At 40.5% G+C, this 19512-nt stretch overlaps 1 protein-coding gene across 5 annotated transcripts in view; it reads right to left on the bottom strand.

Annotated features, from left to right (window-relative positions):
• EXOC1 (exocyst complex component 1) overlaps nucleotides 1-7157 on the bottom strand; it is a 60864-nt gene extending 53707 nt beyond the window's left edge. For all 5 annotated transcript variants that reach the window (XM_060012492.1, XM_060012490.1, XM_060012488.1 and 2 more), the window contains exons 1-2: nucleotides 6843-7157; nucleotides 2767-2900 (exon numbers count right to left, since the gene is read on the bottom strand). In XM_060012492.1, coding sequence (XP_059868475.1) covers nucleotides 2767-2890 — 124 coding nt within the window. In that variant the 5' untranslated portion in view covers nucleotides 2891-2900; nucleotides 6843-7157. The remainder of the gene's footprint in view (nucleotides 1-2766; nucleotides 2901-6842) is intronic.
• Nucleotides 7158-19512: the final 12355 nt, after the last annotated feature.

The following is a 19512-nucleotide window of genomic DNA, read 5'->3' on the forward strand; positions in this document are numbered from 1 at the left end:
ACCTACAGTAAACCATGGACTTTGGGTGATTATGATTTGTTAACGTAGGTTCATTCTTGGTAACAAATGTACCACTGTGGTGAGTAGTGTTAACAAAGCGAAAGGCTATGCATGTGTGGGGAAAGGGGCATAAGGGAAATCTCTGTACCTACCTCTCAATTTTCTTATAAACCTAAAGCTGCTCTAAAAAAAATAAAGTCTTAAAAATGTATTAATGCTAACAGGAGTTATTATTTACGATAGTATTAAAAATCTAGGAATAAATAAATATCTAGGGGTAAATATAAAATATGAACACATGTGCAAAGCCTTTAAAATTATAAAACTTGGGACTTCCCTGGTGGTCCAGTGGTTAAGACTCCGTGCTCCCAATGCAGGGGGCCCAGGTTTGAGCCTTGGTCAGGTAACTAAATCCCGCATGCCGCAACTAAGAGCCCACATGCTGCAACTAAAGATCCCACATGTGGCAACAAAGATCCCTTGTGCTGCAACTAAGACCCGGCGCAGCCAAATAAATAAATAAACATTAAAAAATAGTAATAATAAAATCATAAAACTTATTGAAAGTCTTTAAAACTATAAACCTTATTACAAGGCATTAAAGAAGACCAAGATAAATGGAGAACCACACCATATTCATGAACAAGAAGACTTAATATCACAAAATGCAAGTTCTCTCCAAAGTGAACTACAGATTCAAAACAATTCCAATCAAACTCCCAACAAAATTTGGAACTTGATTCTAAAATTCAGATGAAAAAACAAAATACCCACAAGACAACATAATATCCAGATATAAGAACGGACCCAGAAACAAACACACTCACACTCATCACTATAAACATGGACACAGGTAAATCAAAGACTGAAATGTGAAAGGTAAAATTATAAAACTTGTAGAATGTAGTATAGGAGAATACTTTTATTACTCCAGGGTATGGAAGGATATCTTAAATAAGACACAAAAAGGGGAAGCCATAAATGATCAGACTGATTAATCTGATTTCATTAAAAAGCATCACAAAAAGTGAAAAGATAAGCCATAAACTGGGATGCATACAATCAGCAAATTAGTATCCAAATTACATACAGAACTTAAAGAAATCGGTAAAAGGACAACCAACAGAATAGAAAAACGAGTAAAAGGCTTAAACAGGCAAATTTCTTAGGCAAGAAAATTAATGGCTAATAAATCCATGAAAAGAGGCTCAATCTCATTATTATTCAGGGAAATGCAATTTAAAACCATGAGATTCTATTTCACACCCACCAGATTGGAAACAACAGCCTGTCAAAACCAAGTTTAGACTAGGATGTGGAGAACCCGAAACACACACTGCTTGTGGGAGTGAAAACCAGTACAACTACTTTTGAAAATAATCTGGTATTAGGGTAGTGTTGACCATTCACTGCCTATGACCCAGCAAGCTCACATTTAGGTGTCCACCCTAGAAGATTCTTGCCTGTGTACACTGGCAGACAAGGACAAACATGCTCACAGAAGTGCTGCCCGAACAGCAAAATCTGGAAACAAACCTCCTGGTCATCACTGGTAAGATGGGTAAGTAAACAGCAGTACTCTCAGAGTAGAATACTACACAGCAGTGGAAATGAAAGAATTACAGCTATGGGAGAAAAACAAGAGATAACACTCACAAACATACTGTTGAGTGGAAAAAGTCACAAATGAATACCTGTGCTATGATTCAATTTATGTAAAGTTCAAAGACACGCAAATATAACAATGTATATTCGAGATTACAAACACATATGATAAAATGATAAAGAAAAGCAAGGAAAGAGTAAATCAAAACTCAGGATACTAGTTACCTCTTAATGAGGGAGGGAAGGGAATGGGAGCAGGGCAGGGCACACAGGAGACTTCAAAGGTAATGGTAAAATTCTTCTTATTCTGGACAGTGGTATACACAAGTGTTCACACCTTGTATGTATGTTACAGAAATACTTTTGTGGGACTTCCCTGGTGGTGCAGTGGTTAAGAATCTGCCTGCCAGTGCAGGGAACACGAGTCTGATCCCTGGTCTGGGAAGATCCCACATGCCACGGAGCAACGAAGCCTGTGCGTCACAACTACTGAGCCTGTGCTCTAGAGTCCTGAGCCACAACTACTGAGCCCGCGTGCCACAACTACTGAAGCCCAAGCACCTAGAGCCCGTGCTCCACAACAAAAGAAGCCACCGCAATGAGAAGCGCATGGCAACTAGAGAAAGCCCACGTGCAGCAACAAAGACCCAACGCAGCCAAAAATAAATAAATAAATATTTTTTAAAAAGAAATACTTTTGTATCTACTCAAGATTTAATTAAAGACAATTGAAAAAAAACGAATTTGTTGGCCCGATTTTCCAGTCACAGAAACAATGAGAATATTTTATTTAATTTATTTATTTTTGAAATTGAATTTCTTTTTTTTTTTAAAGTGATACATGGTCATTCTTTTATTTTTTAAATTTATTTATTTGGCTGCATCAGGTCTTAATTGCAGTTCACAGGATCTTCTTTGTGGGATGCAGGATCTTTCACTGCAGCACACAGGCTTCTCTAGTTGTGGTGCGCAGGCTTAGCTGCCCCGTGGCACGTGGGATCTTAGTTCCCTGACCAGAGATAGAAGGCATGTCCCCTGCACTGGAAGGCAGATTAACCACTGGACCACCAGGGAAGTCCAAGAATATTTTAAACAATGAGGAAATGACCCCTAGGGAATAAAAGAATGCCAAACAAGAACCTTGACTTACTAAATACCCACCTGTGGCACACAAAAAACAGTTCTTTTTCTTTTTTCCTGCTTTGCAGACATTGACAATACTCAGCAGGCGTTCGTCATTTGGTGTAAAAATGTCTCTTTGTAATGCGTGCTTGATTGCTGTCATCTTTACTCAACTGAAAAAATTCACAGTATAGATATTATACTCACTCTCAAAATCATTCTATCTTACATTGTTCCATTTAGGATTAAAAAAATGATCTTATTTATGGCAAATAAGTGTAGGATGAATGATTTAATACACTAGTACACCTACATCATAAAAATAAAAAGCTGTATGTTTGGAAAAGAAATTAGAGAACCAGTGATATCAAACTCTAAAATCTTTGGAAGTGTTCACCAAATATTATAATATTTTTTAAAAATTTAGGAAAAAATGTAAAAACCCATGCCCAATCCTCAAATATAAATTTCCTATATAAAGAACTCTTACAACTCAACAATAAAAAGACAAGTATCACAGTTAAAAACTGAGCAAAGGATCTGAACAGACATTTCTCCAAGGAAGAGATACAAATGGCCAATAAGCACATGGAAAGATGTGCAACATTAGCCATTAGGGAAATGCAAATCAAACCACATTGAGATACCTACCACTTTACACCGCTAGGATGGCTAAAAATTAAAAAGACAAGTGTTGGTAAAGGTGTGGAGAAAAAGGAAGTCTCATATATTGCTGGTGATTATAAAATGCTGCAGCCACTTCAGAAAACAGCTTGGTGGTTCCTCAAAAAGTTAAATATGGTTTACCATATGACCCAGCAATTCCACTCCTAGGTATATAGTATATACTCAAGAGAACTGCTAAACATATGTCCACACAAAATCGTGTACCTAAATGTCCATAGCAGTATTGTTCACCACAGTCAAAATGTGGAAACATCTCAAATGTCCTGATGAACAGCAAAATGAAATATATCCATACAGTAGAATATTATTTGGCCATAAAAAAGGAACAAAGTACTGATACATACTACAACATCAGTGAATCCTGAAAACATGATGCTAAGTGAAAGAAGCCAGTTACAAAGAACTACATATTTTATGATTCCATTTATGTGAAATGTCCAGAGTAGACAAATCCATACAGATGGATTGATTTGTGGTTGCCAGGGGCTGAGGGCAAGGAGGAATGGGGAGTGACTGCTAATGCGTATGGGGCTTCTTTTTGGGGTGATGAAAATGTCCTTGAATTAGGTAGTAGTGATGTTTTTATAACCCTTTGAATATACTGGAAACCGCTGAATTATATACTGAAAAAAGGTGAATTTTATGGTATATTAATCATCTTTTTTCAAATATAACTTAAGTTACATATTTCAAAAAAACTCATTGCAACTTTATTTTTTTAATATACTGTATATATATATTTGTATGTATATACATTATTATTTCCAATGCAGATGTATAGTATTTCATACGTGTGAGCTTGCTTAGGAAATTAACTCCTAGTTCTAACACTGCTTCTATGGGAAAATGAAGAAATTATGAGTTTTAAATAAATGACTTAGAGTGAATTTTTATAACACATGGACACTTTTGTAAACTATAGGTATCTCCTATATTTTACTCAATCTGTAAAACTTCTATCTCTGCTCCAACTCAAAAAATTGCTTTTCTCACAAAACTCACACGTCTATCCCTCTTTCACCTCATCTCTGCCTCTAGTCTCCTGACGGCCCCCTCCTTCCTGTTCTCCTAGTCCATTTGGCCTCTCCAAGCTTAATTTCTTTTCCAACCTAGCCTAGAGGCAGTGTTCATTTCCCTACGCCCACACTATCCCCTTCAACATCTTGCTCCATTTGTAGACCAGTTCACTGTCCACCAATCTCCATAAACTGTCTTTTTTCTCTACTTCTCTTGGCTACCATATGCCATTTAAGAAGGCCTCATATCCATGTTCACTGCACTCATTACAAATATTTAAATCCAATTAAAGCTAAACTTTCAAAGTTGCTCAGCAATTCCTTAATACCTTCTTTGATGATTCCTCTTCCTACTCCCCATCAGTATTGCAAGTCCTTATTTCTCTCCTTCAACCCCCAATTCTAGTGTCAGCCACCTCCCTCTCTGCAAATGGCTTCACCATCTACCCTGCAGAGAATATAGAAGCTATGAAGATCAAGTTTCCTCAACTGCTTTCTTCTTCATCTCTCTACATTTTTACCCAACCTAGCCTCCATTCCACCTATTATAAAATGGCCATGTTACTATCCCTTAATACATTCTAGGGCCTACACACTGTGTTAAAAGCTCAACTCTATCCTACGCCCAAGCTACGCTGGATACTGACCAGTTTGCTTTTCTGTCTCTAGGCTCTTGTTTGTGCAATTTCTTTTTCCTGAAATTCTTTTCTCCCTGGGAAATTCCAATCCATCCTTAAGATCCTGCTGAAATGTCACCTCTTCTGTGAAGTAGTCACACACTCAAAGAAAAAAAAAAATTCCTTTCCCACTTCTCTAATATTCCCCTCTATTCTGCTAACATAGTACTTACAAACCATATTGTCTAGCTAGTTGTATTCTCTCCCCCATTAAAAGCATTTCCTTGCAGGCAAGACCACGTCTTATTCATCTTTGTATTCCAAGAACTTGGCAAAGACATACCAGGCATTTAATAAATTAACCAAAATGATAGCACCAAATAACATGACAACTAAAGCATTCTGCTGATTTTCCTTCATCTACACATAATTTATCCTTCCTGCTCCTGCTGCCAATACACTAACCCAGGTTCACATCAACCACATCTATTAAACACCACAGCATCTGGTTACCTCTTTGCAAGCTTCTACAACCCCAAAGCTCTCGACAAATAATATTAAAACATAGCTTTCATCACGATATAACCTTGCTCAACATTTTCCTAATGTTCCCAAATACAAACCTTCCACTCCAAGCTCTCTGTTCATTCTGGTCTTTAAATCTTTGCTTAGGAGCTTTTCCATGCAGGGAGTATCATGTATCCAAACCCTAATTACACTCCATAATTTATATGAAGTTGATTCAATAAAGATCTTAATCCAAACTGATCTCTCCTCTCAACTGCTACAGCACTTATTGCATTTACTAAACAATCAAGCACTTGCTATCCAACTGGTTCGTAAAATCACAAGCTCCTGGATCTCAACAACTCTCTTGAAAGAAAGGAGGGATGGGGGGTGTTTTAGCATAGTTCTGTGTCCTTTATTTTTTTTTATTTTTATGTCCTTTATTAGTGGGTACTCAACAAATATCTCTTGCGGTAACTTGAACTGAATAGTAAAAACTGGTTAAATGAATGACTAATAGTGGTCAGCATCTACCACCCAGACCCTCTTTGGTCAAAAACAAAGGACTGACTGTATGGTAAGTGGTAAAACAAGACTGGACTGGGCAGAGTTCATAAAGGAGTTAGTCATAATGAAAAGCACTATGCGATTCTCATTCATTTGGCAAATATCGATGCCTGCGAAGTGCCAGGCACAATTCTAGGTTACAGTGGTGTATATGACAGATGTGTCCATGAAGACAGGAAGAGCCATGCCTCCAATGGCATCTACATTCTCAGGGTGAAGTGATTAACTCTCCAGTCTTTACAGTACATTTTTTGTAAGTCAGTGAATGAACCATTAGAGGTCCTCCAAAACTATTTCCCCCGTTTAAGAACCCATGTATGACCATGTTCCAGTGGCAGTCAGCCACAATACTCTACACGCTGGTTCTTGTTTTCTTAAATTCAGCTGGATCATTACAGGGTGTGGCAGGTAACTTGCCTGTAGGAGTGCCATGTCAGTGAGTGAGTGTGGGCTGGGCCTTGTATGCTCTCGAGACACCTTAGCGCGTGGAGCACTGTCCTCCAGAAAAGAACAAGGTGCCTGGAGCCAGGGAAATGCACTTAAAAGATTTATTAGAAAATGTGGATTTGGACCCCTCCTGGTTCACGCCAGAGAGCAAACGGATCAGGGCCGTTTTTTACAGTGAAATCAGGTTTTCATGGGCGAAACTGGAAAGGGGTGTCAGGATTGCACTCCCAGCCCCCCGGGGCGGGGGATGCTCCTACCGGACTCTGCGTCTTACCCAGACAGGCAGGAAGAGAAGAAGGCCCTGACGGCGGAGGGAGCGGCACCCGACCCCCCGGTGCTGGGCCAGCAGCGGAACTGAGGAGCAGCGGAACTGAGGAGCCTCAGGACCCTGGCGTCCACCCGTCCGCTCGTAGGTGCGCCGCCGCCAGGACTGCCCGGCAGCCGCGGCCGAAGGCTTACCGCAAGGCCGGACCGAGCCCGCCTGTGCCGAGGCGGATCCTCCACGACAGAGATGGGACGGGGCTGAAGCGGCCACGGCTACGAGGATGCGCTCCTCGGTCGAGCGGCCAACCGGAAGCGGCCGCTCGGGCCCACCTCCCATATCCGGGCACGTGACCAGCCTCCGCGCCGGAAGTCGGTCGGGTGGAGCCGGAAGGAGTCGCGGCAGAGGCCTTGGCGAGGGGTGGGGTCAGGTGTCGCCGTAGGGGAGCGTCTAAGACAGGCTGGGGCGGGATTCCGTCGCTCGGAGGCTGACTCGGGAGCTGGGGCATTTGGTACTGCGTGTTAGTTTCTCTTGAAGAGTTATTTATTCAGCTGTTTTCAGCAGTTCATCTAAGAAGATATGCGATTACATGTTTTCTTTCTTGCACACATAAAGCTTTGTTAACTCTAGATACTTGCTGCTTATGGCATGGAGAGCTTAAATGAGTTAAATCAGAATTGGGGGGGGGGGACGCTGGGAACCAAGACACCAGCACTTAAAAAATTTTTTTTTTTTACTTTTTTAGGCCCGCGGCACGCGTGATATTAGTTCCCCCACCAGCAATCGCACTCGCACCCCCTTCAATGGAAGGGGGGAGTCCTAACCACTGGACCACCAGGGAAGTTCCCACCAGCACTTTTCACATCTTTGGGGAAAATTCTAATATGCAGCTATGGTGGAGAACCATTGATACAGTGACGTTGGTATTTTAAAATGTGGTCTGTGGACCAGCTGCTTGGGCATCATCTGGGGGTTCTTTAGAAAATGCAGCCTCTGGGGCTTACTTCAGATCTACTGAATGGTAATCTACACCTTAACGAGATGACGGCTGTGCACGTTTAAGTTTGAGAAGCACAGGTGATGCCAGTGTTGCTGGTTGCAAGGCAAGTGATTTATTTATTCCATATGTTTGGCACCTGTTTTATGCCAGGCACTTTGATCGAGGTGCAGAGGTGATTCAGACATGAATCTCAACCTGAAGACGTTCCTGGTATGGTAGGGCCAAACAAGGTATACATAAAAATACATGTAAAATAAGACAAAATAAATGACCAAAGAGAGATACAGGTCCGATAAATGTGCTGGTAATTCAGAGGAGCGACGTCTTTGGTCTAGCTCAACACCATCCTTTGCATGGGTTCTGCAGGGACCCATTCAATGCAAGCATTCGTTCATTTGAAAACAGAGCCACCTCAATGCTGGACACTGTATTAGGTGCTGGAGATACAAAGACAGGGATCCCACTAAGAAGGGGACACACCGTCATTGGAGAGACAGAATTAAATAGAGGGATAAATTACAGTCTAGTGTGGTAAAGTAAACAACAAAAGTAGAAAAAAAGAGATGTAGTGCCATAGGAATGCAAAAGAGGGTGTAACTCACTCTGTCAAGATGGATTCACTGAGAACGGGACAAATGAGCTGTGCAAAGTATCTTTCAGTGTTTGGCTGAAGATATAATTTGGTGGAAAAATCAGACATAGTAGGGACCTGTTTGCTACTGAGATTAATATGCTCTAGTCAATGCTACTTGAAATGCTTTTCAGTTTCATTGAATGACTTCCCTTTTAAGAGCAGGATCTGATCTGATCTTTAGAAAGACCTCTTGGGTCCTTCCTGCTCAGTCCCAGAATGGTTACTGTGGACACTCTTTATATGACAGTTGCATGTGCTATTTTGTCCTTTTTTTTTTCCTTTCTCTTTTCTTTTCTTCCTTTTTTTTTAACCTGTATGTTTACAGCCCTCTTCAAAGTTAGGAAGTGAATTGCTTTTCAGAAGCCTGGACTTCTTCCCTGAACTCTAGATTTGTTGCTGTTGTTCTCTAGGTTTTTGGTTTTTTAAATTAATATTTACTGCAGTGTAGTTGCTTTACAATGTGAACTCCAGATTTGTGTATCCACTGCCTCCCCAACATTTCCACTCGGATGTCCATTAGGCATCTCAAACTAAATTTTAAAAATTTCTGGGCTTCCCTGGTGGTGCAGTGGTTAGGAGTCCGCCTGCCGATGCAGGGGACGCCGGTTCGCGCCCCGGTCCGGGAGGATCCCACGTGCCGCGGAGCGGCTGGGCCCGTGAGCCATGGCCGCTGAGCCTGCACGTCCGGAGACTGTGCTCCGCAACGGGAGAGGCCACAGCAGTGAGAGGCCCGCGTACCGCAAAAAAAAAAAAAAATTCTAAAAATTAAATTCTCCTTTCTTCCCTCCCTTTGGATTCCCCTCAAAGTAGAGGCTGAAACAAAGGCTTACGTGCAGTATTTTATTTGGGGCTTTGATAGCAGGGAGCAAGAGTGAGAGAAGAGGGAGGGGAAGTAAAACAAGGAAGAGGGAGAGGCAGTATAAGGATGTATTATTGAGTTCGTGGTCACCATATCTGAATGTTTTCTTGATCCCTTAGGACTTTCTGGGAAGCTTCGTGAGATGATTCACAAAACTGTCCACTGAAAGCCAGAATGGAAGAGACATTTATCTGTCAGCTCCTGTCTCCCTTTGATCAAAGGTTAATGCCCCTGGCCATTAACTACTCCACACTTCCCAAATGCACAATTGTGAATGCCAAGCTGACTTCCACATCAGAGAAGTCCTGAGGAAGAAGAGAGGTGCAGTCATGTCGTACTTGCCCAAAGTTCATCAAACTCTCTTCAGAAAAGTTTGCTGCAGCAGTGGTTGGAATAAGTGGCTGAAAGGATTTGAGGTGGTGACAGAAGATACACAGATGCTGTCCATTTCAGTCCACTCTTTGTACCACTCACATCTGCTTGGCCTTTTGTTACGTCTGGTCTTTTACAGAGTCCCCTTCAAGGTGATGGCCACCTACTATCTCTGCGAAGACTTAATATAAGAGAGTTGGTGGAATAAGCTTCAGTCCCTGCTGCTACACTGATGTCAAGACCGTGCTTGTTTTCATTAACTCCCTCCTCTACTATCCATCCTAACCTCCCTTCACCAGCACATCAGCTGATCTAGGTTGTTTCCTCAGCGAGGTAACTGGAACCTTCAGCCTTTGTTTACCTTGCTCTGGTTGGGCCATGATTGTGTAATTGCCTGTTCAACTTATCCCGGGGTACAGAAACACCAAGGTAAGCCTCAGCTGAATTCCTTCCAGATTTATTCCTCCCTACTGCTATTGTATAGCAACAATCCCAGATTTTTTGCCAGTCACAGTTGAGTACTTCCGCTACTGTAGTAACTCTTTCCGTTGCTACGTGACTACTGCCATGAGAAACCAAGTAACCAAATGATAGTGAGGGAGTTTCAAGTTCAGTGAAGCATCCTCCACCCAACTCGTGGAGAGCTAATTATTGTAATCTAGCAAAGCCTAAATTTGGGAGGCAGGAAACACAAATTCTGTGAGTGCGTCACTGGAAGTGATGATAAAATGGGCCAATCCTGCTCCCGTTCTGGGGTTTCCAGAGCTATGTCTTTAGCTGTTGGGGACACTCTTTATTGTTTGGTTTTAAGCATTTACCGCATCAGAAGCTGGCTACTTCTGAGTGATGAGGGATATGGCAATATCAGTGGAGTCTCTGGTCATGTGTATATTGTCACCTTTTTTTTTAGGAGGAGGCTGCAAAGTGGATTCCTTTGTTAAAGTAGCATTGATCAGGATACTATAATTCTGGTGTTATGGATGTTGGCAGAGTCACTTCAGGCAGGAAAGACAAACCTAGGAGTCTGTAAATATTTGTACTTCGGGCCACTTCTCTCTATAAACAAAGCTAATAATAAAGAATACTGCTCCCAGCTCTACCAACTGGCAAGATTTCACTTCACCTTTGTTCTTTAAAGCCACCCCTGAGTGGGGCTATGTGCAACAGCAGTCCAGTTTAGTGTCCAGCAGTCTCTGGTTTAGTGCTCTAAATATTCACTCTTACAAATAACCCCCTGGTTTCTATTAGACAGTTTTGCAATTCTTTTTGAGTTCATCTGTAGTTCAGTGGTTTTCACCTGGGATGATTTTGACTCCCAGGGGACGTTTGGTAATGTCTGGAGACATTTTTGGTTGTCATTACCAAGGAGGTTCTACTAACATCTAGTGAGTAGAGGGCAGGGATGCTGCTGAACAGCCTGCAATACACAGGACAGCTCCCACAGCAAAGAATTATCCAGCCCCAAATGTCACTAGTGCCGAGGTTGAGGAACTCTGGTCTGGTTCTCCCTGGAGCAGGGATTGCAATCCCCACATAGGTTTGCTGAGCTCTGACCCTGGTTACAGGCTTGAGGCAGTGGTCGTTGGGGGAAGATATTGGGAAAATTAAGGTAATAAATTAGGCTCTTGCCTATTCTTTGAAGTAGTTCCAGACAAGAAGAGGCTGCTTTCCTTTATCAAGAGAAAGGAGTCTCTTGGCACAGAGGATGACAAAAAATCTGGGGGTATAAGACATGTGCACACAAATGTCCCCATTCTAGATCTCAAGGTTTCATTATTTTCCTATCAGAGCCCTAGGTTTGACACAGGTAATATTTTAAGGCTGTGCATTTAGACACTTTTGCCGCTCTGCCACCCTTTTGATTATATGTCGGAGCTGATTTTTAGCACAGTCGGCTCAGTGGCTACTCTGCCCTAGAGGCTTCTGGCTTTCACAGTGTGCCATGATTTGATTGTTGGCTGAATAGAGCCTGTCATTTTCTTTTGTTAAGATCTCCAAAGCAGTTAACAGATGTCAGCCCACTTTATGACTATCATTGCTCCATAACGCTCAAGTACCATAGCCACATGTAATTCAATGTTTCATCTTCTGTCTGCACCTCATTCTAATCTATAACAGTAGAGAGTCTTGGTAATTAGCAATCCTACTGTATGCCAGGGGTTGTCACCACTTGCAATTTACCACCAACTACTTAACCACCAGCAGGGGTCCTTATTGTCTTGTGATCAGTGCTGTAGGATCAGCCTCCAAAATCCCATACTGAGGCTTTACAATCTGGAGTCACCTTTTTTTTTAATCGGATTATAGTCGCTTTACAACGTTGTGTTAGTTTCTGCTGTACAGCAAAGTGAATCAGCTATATGTATACATATATCCCCTCGTTTTTGGATTTCCTTCCCATTTAGGTCACCACAGAACACTGAGTAGAGTTCCCTGTGCTATACAGTAGGGTCTCTGGAGTCAATTTTGATGCCCAGTGTTCCCCTTAAAGCAGAGCCCCAAACAAAGGCTTAGGTGCTAGTAGTTTATTTGAGAAAATGAGTTCAGGGAATAGACTAAGGGGCCCAGGGGAAACAAAATAGAGAAAGCGGAAAAGCCAATACAAGGATGCATTATTGAGTTGACAAATGCAGTGGGCGATTTGTTGATTGATACTGTGGAACCTTCTGAGAAGACTTAGCGACATGGGTCTCAGAATTCTGTACTGAAGTGAAGAAGAACAAAGAGGACGCACTTATCTATCGGCTCCTGTCTGCCATTGGTTAAGCTTGCACCACATGCTTCTAATTGCGCATGTGCACTGTGGGCTGGTTTCTGCAGTATCCCACGCGAGAAGCAGGGAGTGAGAGAGGCAAGGTGCTGGAATATTGTTCTTGGGACATGATCTTGAGGTTGAGGCCTGCACAGAATTGGTCACTGCAGCAACACCTGGAATAAGAGGTGAGGCTGAAAGGATTTAAAATAATGCATGAAAGATTTCTAAACATGGCTTCTCCCTGAGTTTTCTCCATTTGAGTTAACGGTATCTCTACCTTCTCAGCTGCTCAGGCCGGTCCTTGACCTCTCTCTTTCTCTCATATTCTACATCCAATCTCTCAAGAAGTCTTATGGGTTCTACCTCTAAAGTATTTCCAGAATCTGACCACTTCTCCCCATCTCCATTGCTACCCTTTCCTTGATTATTGCCGTTATCTTGTCTCTCCTGAATGACTGCTTATCTCCCTGCAGTGTATTATTAACACAGCTGCCAGAGGGATCCTTTTTTAAAACATGAGCCATATCATGTTACTCTTTGCTCAGAACCCTCCAGTAGCTTCGGAGTGAAAGTCAAAGTTCTTACAATGACCTACAAGATCCCGCACAATCTCCCCATTTCCCCACCCACCAGGACTTCATCTTCTACTGCCCACCTTGGTCACTCTACTCCAGTTCCTTAGACCTCCTTGTTGTTCCTTGAAAAGTCTGGGCAAGCTGGACTTTTGCTCTTGCTTTTCCCTCCGCTTTTCCATTAAATATCTGCATGGCTCACTACTGCATCCCTTTCATGTCTTTGCTCAAAGGTTACCTCAATGAGGCCTTCCATGATAGCCCTATTTAAAATAGTGCCCCAACCTAGCATTCTTTATCTTTCATTTTTGCTTTGTTTTTCTTCATGGTTCTTATTACATCCTGCAATACTATGGCATTATATCTGATATATATATATCAGATATAATGCCATATGTGTATATATATATATATAGTTAATATATGTTATTTGTTTATTTATTTACTTATTCTTTCCCTTTCACCAGAATGAAGCCTTATGAAGACAAAGACTTCTGTTTTGCTCACTGATGTATTCCCAGTTCCTAGAACTCATATCAATTCACTTATTATGTTCTCTGTACTATCCTAAGCATTTTACATGTATTAACTACTTTGGTCCTATGAGGTGGGAATCTTTATTCTCCTTATTCTAAGGATTAGAAAACAGCACAGATTATTTAGCCCAAAGACACATAGTAGGCACATAGTAGTATTTCAGTGAATATCTCTTTATATTACTATAGTTATCTGCATAAAGTACACTTGGGAAGCAACATAAGACAGTGGAAAGAACATGGTTGCTGGGGTCGTGCAGACCTGGGTTCAAATCTGGTCTTTACTGGTTCAGTGATCACAGGGCAGATTACTTAACTCTTCTGAGCTTGAGTTTCCTCATCTGTAAATTCAAAATTATAAATGCCATCTTTTGGGACTGTCCTGCAATTCACTGAGATATATTTCTTGTAAAGCACTTGCACATTACTTGGCACATAGTAAGCACTCAATAAATGGTAGCTATTATTTATATGCAGGTTGGTTGGAAGATTAAATTGGGTAGATTTATGTTCTCAAAAGACATGAAATAGTCACTCAAGCCCTGCAGTCCTGCTTCCCTTTCATAGGCAGAAGGCCACATATATTAACATATATCATATATGAGGCAATCTCATATTTGGATAGCATGGAATAAATTTTTCATTGTTAATGAGCTCCAAGGGAAAAGTTTCTTCTAAATGGCCAGGAGTAGTGAGTATTGATGTTTGAACAATATTGGTAAAATTGAAATTGGTTCAAGATGGCGGAGTAGAAGGATGCGCTCTCACTCCCTCTTGCAAGAGCACCAGAATCACAACTAACCGCTGAACAATCATCAACAGGAAGACCCTGGAACTCACCAAAAAAGATACCCCACCTCCAAAGACACAGGAGAGTCCTCAATGAAATGGTAGGAGGGGTGCAATCACAATAAAATCAAATCCCATAATTGCTGGTGGGTGACTCACAAACTGGAGAACAATTATACCACAGAAGTCCACACACTGGATTGAAGGTTCTGAGCTCCTTGGGTCCGGCAATGGGAGAAGGAATTCCCAGAGATTCAGACTTTGTAGGCTAGCAGGATTTGATTGCAGGACTTCAACAGGACAGGGGGAAACAGAGACTCCACTCTTGGAGGGCACACTCAAAGTAGGGTGCACATCAGGACCCAAGGGGAAGGAGCAGTGATCCCATAGGAGACTGAACCAGACCTACCAGCTAGAGTGTTGGAGGGTCTCCTGCAGAGGCGGGGTGTGTCTGTGGCTCACCACAGGGACAAGGACACTGACAGCAGAAGCTCTGGGAAGTACTCCTTGGCATGAGCCCTCCTGTAGTCCACCATTAGTCCCACCAAAGAGCCTGTAGCCTCCAGTGCTGGGTTGCCTCAGGCCAAACAACCAACAGGGAGGGAACTCAGCCCCACCCATCAGCAGACAAGGGGATTAAAGTTTTACTGAGCTCTGCCCACCAAAGCAACACCCAGCTCTACCCACCACCAGTCCCTCCCATCAGGAAGCTGGCACAAGCCTCTTAGATAGCTTCATCCACTAGAGAGAAGACAGCAGAAACAAGAAGAACTAAATCCTGCAGCCTGTGGAACGAAAACCACCGTCACATAAAGGTAGACAAAATGAAAAGGCAGAGGACTATGTACCAGATGAAGGAACAAGACAAAACCCCAGAAAAAAAACTAAATGAAGTGGAGATAGGCAACCTTCCAGAAAAAGAATTCATTATAATGATAGTGAAGATGATCCAGGACCTCAGAAAAAGAATGGAAGAAAAGATTGAGAAGGTGCAAGAAATGCTTAACAAAGACCTAGAAGAATTCAAGAACATACAACTAGATAGGAATTAAAGAACAAACAGAGATAAGCAATACAACAGATGAAATGAAATATACACTAGAAGGAATCAATAGCAAATAACTGAGGCAGAAGAACGGATAAGTGACCTGGAAGACAGAATGGTGGAATTCACTACTGCAGAACAGAATAAAGAAAGAAAAATGAAAAGAAATGAAGACAGACTAAGAGACCTCTGGGACAACATTAAATACTCCAACAGGTGCATTATAGGGGTCCCAGAAGGAGAAGAGAGAGAGAAAGGACCTGAGAAAATATTTGAGGACATTATAGTCAAAAACTTCCTTAACATGGGAAGGGAAATAGCCACCCAAGTCCAGGAAGCACAGAGAGACGCAGGCAGGATAAACCCAAGGAGAAACACACCGAGACACATAGTAATCAAATTGACAAAAATTAAAGACAAAGAAAAATTATTAAAAACAACAAGGGAAAATGACAAATAACATACAAAGGAACTCCCATAAGGTCAACAGCTGATTTCTCAGCAGAAACTCTACAAGCCAGAAAGGAGTGGCATGATATATATAAAGTGACAAAAGGGAAGAAACTACAACCAAGATTACCTGGCAAGGATCTCATTCTGATTTCGTGGAGAAATCAAAAGCTTTACAGATAAGCAAAAGCTAAGAGAATTCAGCACCACCCAACCAGCTCTACAACAAATGCTAAAGGAACTTCTCTAAGTGGGAAACACAACAGAAGAAAAGGACCTACAAAAACAAACCCAAAACAGTTCAGAAAATGGTAATAGGAACATACGTATTGATAATTACCTTAAATGTGAATGGATTAAATGCTCCAACCAAAAGACACAGGCTCACTGAATGGATACAAAAACAAGACCCATATATATGCTGTCTACAAGAGACCCACTTCAAACCTAGGGACACATACAGACTGAAAGTGAGAGGATAGAAAAAGATATTCCATGCAAATGGAAATCAAAAGAAAGCTGGAATAGCAATACTCACATCAGATAAAATAGACTTTAAAATAAAGAATGTTATAAGAGACAAGGAAGGACACTACACAATGATCAAGGGATCAATCCAAGAAGAAGATATAACAATTATAAATATATATGCACCCAACATAGGAGCACCTCAATACATAAGGCAAATGCTAACAGCTATAAAAGAGGATATTGACAGTAACACAATAATAGTGGAAGACGTTAACACCTAACTTACACCAATGGACAGATCATCCAGACAGAAAATTAATAAGGAAACACAAGCTTTAAATAATGACACAATAGACCAGACAGATTTAATTGATATTTATAGGACATTTCATCTAAAAACAGCAGATTACACTTTCTTCTCAAGTGCACATGGAACATTCTCCAGGATAGATCACATCTTGGGTCACAAATCAAGCCTTGGTAAATTTAAGAAAATTGAAATCGTATCAAGCATCTTTTCTGATTACAATGCTATGAGATTAGAAATGAATTACAGGGAAAAAAACGTAAAATACACAAACACATGGAGGCTAAACAGTACGTTACTAAATAACCAAGAGATCACTGAAGAAAGCAAAGAGGAAAACAAAAAATACCTAGAGACAAATGACAATGAAATACGACGATCCAAAACCTATGGGATGCAGCAAAAGCAGTTCTAAGCGGGAAGTTTATAGCTATACAGGCATACCTCAAGAAACAAGAAAAATCTCAAATAAACAATCTAACCTTACACCTAAAGGAACTAGAGAAAGAAGAACAAACAAAACCCAAAGTTAGCAGAAGGAAAGAAATCATAAAGATCAGAGCAGAAATAAATGAAATAGAAACGAAGAAAACAGTGGCAAAGATCAATAAAACTAAAAGCTGGTTCTTTGAGAAGATAAACAAAATTGATAAAGCACTAGCCAGACTCATCAAGAAAAAGAGGGAGAGGATCAAATCCTTCATTCTATTATAGTCATTTTCCTGTTATGCTCAAATTGTCTCATCTTAGGCCAGTGAGAGCTACTTCAAGTTGGCTCCTGTGTCCTTGGACTGACCCCAGTTGACTTTGATAGCTTCCTTTCTTCCTGGTACATCAAGATGTCCCATGTTCATCTTGTACATTTTCTGTCCCAGACCTGGAATCAGTAATTTCTTTAAATAGACTCCAGTCTTTTCAGTGGGAGATGGTATTGGCAGAACACTCTTGCATGCTAAGATGCTCATGCCTCACGATGTCTTTGCTTCACGGTTTCAGTAGACAAATCTAGAAAATGCATGCTTTTTTTTTTTAAAGAAAGAGGGGTTTATATTAGTAAGTTTATATTACCATTTCCAGTTAAATTTACTGTTACTGGGCTTTAATTTCTTTGATTTTTTTACTTGTATATTCCCTCTGTTAGGCTTAAAAATCTCGGTTTCTAATGACATTAACGTGATAACATGTGTTTAATCTTACAGTACTCACACTCCTATGATACTGTCAAAATAACACTACCAATATTACTAACAATTAAGCTTTTGGATATGCTTTTAGGTTCGATGGATTTTGACAAGTGTATACAGTCATGTAACCATCACCATAAACAAGATATTTCTGAATATACAAATGGACAATGGCCAGATTATATATAAAAATAGAACTCTGCCCCACCACCTGCAGCAACCAGCTGAGGAAGCCATACTAGTATGTTCAGTAACCAGTCCAGGAAGTCAAACTACTATCTGTAGCAACCAATCTAGAAAGCCTAATAATAGCCCCTGTAGTAATGGGCCCCAAATGACCAGGACTTGATTAATAACCCAGCTTCCCTGATTTTGGCCCCCACTTCTGACTTAGGACCAACTATAGAGAAAGCCATATACATACCTTTAACCAATCACCTAGTATGCTTGGCTTCTTGTTAGCCCGCCAACACCTCCCCCATGCCAATGACCTCCAATCAGGCCTCTTCCTCTAAAGATGGATATTCGGACTATTTGAAATATTTCACTCTTGCAAACAATGTCACGTGCCTTATGCATTTGTCATTCTGTATCTTTGCCAAAGTACCTTTGGGATGCCTTTGAGTCCTAGAAATAAAATAAAATTTCCATATAAAAGAGTAAATGTATACATAGTTCTGCAAGATATTCTCAAATTCCTCTCCTATCAGATTTGTACTCTCTTGCATTTCCAACAGCCGCGAATGAGGGGAACTGTTTTCCCATTCCCAATGGAATATTGTCAAAGTTTTGAATTTTTTCCAATAGAGAGGTAAGAAACAGGATCACACTGTATATTTAATTGGTATTTCTCCTATTATGGGCAAGGTTAAGCATCTTATATGTTTAAGTGTCATTTGCAATTCTTTTTCTATGTATGTATCTTTTACTAATTTTTCAGCAAATTGCAGTTAGTTTTTTTAACTCTTCAATTTTAGGAGCAATCTGTATATGAAAGGTATAAATGTATTGCTACATAACTTGCACTTTTTCCAGTTTGTCATTTGATTGAATATAGTTTTTCTTTTCATGCAAAGGCTTCTTATATTGATGTAGTTAAATTAATCATTTTTCTTCATTGTTTCTAGATTTGAGTGATAGCTAGGAGTTTTCCCCACTCTCAGTTTATAAAAAAATTCACCCATGTTTTCTTCTAGTAGATTTAAAGTAGTCCTTTTTTTCTTGTTAACATTTTTATTGATGTATAATTCACACACCATGCAATTCACCAATTTAAAGTGTACAATTCAATTATTTCTAACATATTACATTGTTTTTAAAAATTATGGTATAATATATATAACATTAAATTTGCCATTTTAACCATTTAAAGATGTATAATTCAGCAGCATTAATTACATTCACAGTGTTGTGCAACCATCACCACCAACTATTTCCAAAACTTTTTCATCACCCCAAACAGAAACTCTATAACCATTCAGTAATAACTCCCCAGTTTTTCTTCCTCCCAGCCCCTGGTAACTGCTAATCTACTTTCTGTCTCTGATTTTGCCTAGTCTATATATTTCATATAAGTGAAAGCATACAATATTTGTCCTTTTGTATCTGGTTTATTTTACTTCACGTATTTTTGATGTTCATCAATGTTGTAGCATGTATCAGAACTTCATTGCTTTTTATGGCAGAATAGTATTCCACTGTACGGATA

Source organism: Delphinus delphis, chromosome 5, assembly GCF_949987515.2.
Source record: "Delphinus delphis chromosome 5, mDelDel1.2, whole genome shotgun sequence".
NCBI classification, from domain to species: Eukaryota; Metazoa; Chordata; class Mammalia; order Artiodactyla; family Delphinidae; genus Delphinus; species Delphinus delphis.